General features: G+C 43.5%; 1 protein-coding gene across 1 annotated transcript; it reads right to left on the bottom strand.

Annotated features, from left to right (window-relative positions):
• Positions 1-257: 257 nt before the first annotated feature.
• Positions 258-3,304, bottom strand: lbx2 (ladybird homeobox 2). The gene is made up of 2 exons (XM_004553691.4): positions 2,575-3,304; positions 258-1,792 (listed from the first exon to the last, which is right to left on the bottom strand). Exons 1-2 carry the CDS (start codon positions 2,897-2,899, stop codon positions 1,329-1,331), a joined length of 789 nt encoding a protein of 262 aa, XP_004553748.1. The 5' UTR covers positions 2,900-3,304; the 3' UTR covers positions 258-1,328.
• Between the last annotated feature and the right edge of the window lie 347 nt (positions 3,305-3,651).

The following is a 3,651-nucleotide window of genomic DNA, read 5'->3' as shown; positions in this document are numbered from 1 at the left end:
ACTAACCCATTTGCCATTCATTGGTGCCTTCTTCTCCTTTTTTCCAAACAAACCCGAGTCAAGAGTGGCAGATGCGTGCCATTATTGCCCACGGCTCGGTGGAAGCTGTTTTATGCAAGGCAAAGGCGGGTTAACCTAATCAATCATGTCCACTAGTTGTGTTAAAGACGATTCATAGAAGGAGGAAGAAAACATATGGCGCAGGGGTGGAGGCAAGCTTTTCTTAACACCGCAGCCAGACCGGGACCTTCTTGCGACAAGATGTATTCAAAGCCGGTGGAGAGAATGGGAATAAAGGCGGTGGACGGCTGCTAATTGAAGTCATGGCACTTCAGGCTTGAAAGCAGAGGTCAATTATTCAGAAAGTCCCGTTTTTACCAAGCGAAGCAAATTTTAGGGTGAATGTTTTATGTGTCTTCTTAAACTCTCAAAGCAAATCCAGAGGTCGTTTGAATTCTATTTAGTGCGTCTTTATGATAGAAGATTTTTTTTATAGAAAACAGGGATTATGGCCCATTTTCCTCCCTCTAAAATGTAAAATCAAACCCCGTTTATTTCAGTTAACTCTCTGGTTTATTTTTTAAATTTGGGCTCATGTGCACAATCACACATCCAACAGCGCCGAAAGCTTCTTGAAATACCATATAACCTTTATTTACATAGATGCTGATTAAATAGAATGTTACAATAAAATTATCGCATAGGATGTTTGATCTATATACAGAATTCAGAGCGTGTAAAAGTTTGCAGTCGATAGCGATGGACGCCTTCTTTGCGCTGCGAATAGGCCTCCAAGCTTGCAGACACACCTTTCTCTCAGGACAAAAAAATAAGTCTACTCTTAAGGTAGGATGAACCTACAAGTTGGGGTTTATTTGCTTAAAAAAATCATAGGGGGTGTGATTTAAATATTTGTCACGTCCGATTAATTTTATTAAAAAAGGCGAATAAATGGCAAAAATAATTGCACAACTTTTCCACCCCCTTGAATCACGAAATAATAAAATGTATACTTAAATGTTTAGTCTATACAATTATCAGTCTTCCTGTACCATAACAATTTGGTCTGTCTGAAAGAATAGCAGGGATTCCTCAGATTTTTTTTGTGGTGAAACTTAAATGACAGACCCGGAAGGCTTTACAAGTTCCAATAATAAATTAACATGAAGACGAAAAGAAAAATGGGGGAGGAAAAACTTTCCCGAAATGTTTATATATGTGTGTATTCTCCTCTTGTCTATCATCCGTGCAAAAGTTTGGCAAGAAAAATGTCCCCTTTTGATATTTTGTTGTTGTTGCTGCTTATGAATCACAGACCCCCCTGACTGTCAATCGTCCACCTCGATTTCCTCGTCATCCTCCGAGAATTCATCCGTGGTTTGGTCTCTTGACGAGGAGGGGGACTGTGGGAAGGCCCGTTGTCCTTGAGAAGTCGGGGAGCAACTGGGCGATCTGGCCCCGGGGCCCCCACTCTGGGGGTCCTCAATGTTGTCCATGGTGACAAGCTTCTGCAGGGTCTGTGGGGTGATTTTCTTGAGCGACTCGACATCTGCTTTCATCTCCTCCAGATCCCTCTTGAGTTTAGCTCTGCGATTCTGAAACCAGGTGATGACCTGCGCGTTGGAGAGTCCCAACTGCTGCGCGATTTGGTCACGGTCGGCCGGAGAAAGGTACTTCTGGTACAAAAACCTCTTCTCCAATTCATAAATCTGGTGGTTCGTGAAGGCTGTCCGCGACTTTCTCCTCTTCTTAGACGTCTGCCTCTGTCCAAAAGCATTTACATGCTCACGACCTTGGATGAGTGGGAGAAGAAAAACAAGAGGGATGAAATAGCCGCAAGAGTCACTTACCCTCAAACTCCAACAGCAACAGAGGGCAGTGCAGAACAGGCCTGACCACGCTCTGCGGGCTTGCTTTTGACATTTTCCTTGTAGCAAACTATTTATCACACTTAATTTCTAATGACGACATTTAAATTTTACCCTGCAGAGTCAAGGTAACCACTGCTGCGATCATTTTGGAGTGGTTTAAATACTGTGTAAAAAAAAAAAGAAAGAAGTAAATTTGCACTGGAAATTAACCTTTCAATTCCCACCATATCATTAGCCAAGCAAAAAATAAGGGAGTTGACTAAGAATAGCTATGCTTACATATTTCTGCTGCAGGCCTACATCAGGAATCAGGATGTAAAATAGCGTCAGTTGTAAAAAGAAAAAAAAAATCTGTTTATTTAATCCAACGCAGCGCTGCATGCAGCAGGCCATAGTGGCTATTTGATGTTTTGACAACAGACACGAACATATTCAAAAGATTACCCACTTACATCAGTTTATGTATGATATGCACGCATATTTGCATGCGTAAATGTTCCGTGTCCTTTTCCTTATCTTGAATTCTACACGCATTCCCATGCAGCTGTCCTAGCATGTCTGTATTAAAAAGTCAAAACAAACCCAGCTAGCAGTGACCTTAGTTCTGAATCCCGCATTTACTGTACTTGTTCCCCTTAAAAACTAGTTTGAATGCTTATCCTGCCTTCCCGAAAATTCAAAATTGGGTCAAGAAAGTTTTTACCTTCCGCTGCCTGGATAACGCTGACTTCCAGACCCTTAAACGTTTTGCTGGCCAGCTCCTCCAGCGCGCACAGCGGCGAGGACGGAGTGGTGATCCCGTTCCTCGCTGAGTTGGAGCCCGTCACTTTCTCAAGCACTCTGGGCGGACAGATACTTGCGACCGACTTCTTCACGGAGGGTTTGTTAAGGATATCCTCAATACTGAAAGGCGTTAACGGTTTGTTGGAGTTGGCCGGCGGCGGCAACTGGTCCAAGGGAGCCCGCCTCCTCTCCTCGCCGCCGGACTGCAACACAGAACCTGCTTTCATGTCTTTACTGGAGGTCATCGCAGTCCCGAAGAAGTGCTGCTTTCAGGAAAGTTGATTATTTCATTCAAATGGCAGATTTAAGCGTCCACAAGTTTAACTCTGGTGCTCTCGTAGACCTCCACAATATTTTGAAACGAATGCTGCAACTTAGCTCGTGTAAGAGCCTTCCTCCAAAATAACCATGCTTCGGGCGTAGTTGTAAAGGCAGCCGGACTATATTCCCTTCAGAGTCCCAGTTCCTCTGCCAAGTTCCATGTAGATCTTTTGGAAGTAACCGGCTGGAGGGGGTGAAACCCTGCAAGGCAAGAAAGCTTTCACAGGCAGAGAGAAAAAGAAAGCGACTGCTAACGAGTTATTGTTGATTGGGCGAAGTTCAATTAGAGAAACACTACACTACTTGCTGACCCGCTGCTGCGTCTTAAAGGGCCGGACCATAATAACTAATTGGACGTGGGGAATAGGAGGAGTCTGTTGCTGCCGAGGAGAAAGATGCCCTGAAATGTTTATGCATCTGTTTCCCTCTGCTGGAGTATTCTCCTAAAAAAGGGAGAGTTAATAGCCATTAGAATAGAGCCACCAACATTTCTGCATTATTGAAAAGTCTGGAGGAAGAAAGAACCAGCAACAATCTCTTGCCGTCATGTGAATTTAGTCGTTCTGTCACTTTTGTGCGTAATTACGCATATAACGTTTTGCGTAATGTGTTATACAGACGCCTTGTTGGACTGAAATTTGAGTTAAAAATAGACACAATGAGCACATTGAGGGAC

Source organism: Maylandia zebra, linkage group LG2 (genome assembly GCF_041146795.1).
Source record: "Maylandia zebra isolate NMK-2024a linkage group LG2, Mzebra_GT3a, whole genome shotgun sequence".
In the NCBI taxonomy this organism is placed as follows: Eukaryota; Metazoa; Chordata; class Actinopteri; order Cichliformes; family Cichlidae; genus Maylandia; species Maylandia zebra.
The sequence above is the reverse complement of the archived record's forward strand: the minus strand, read 5'-3'. Positions and strand labels throughout refer to the sequence as shown.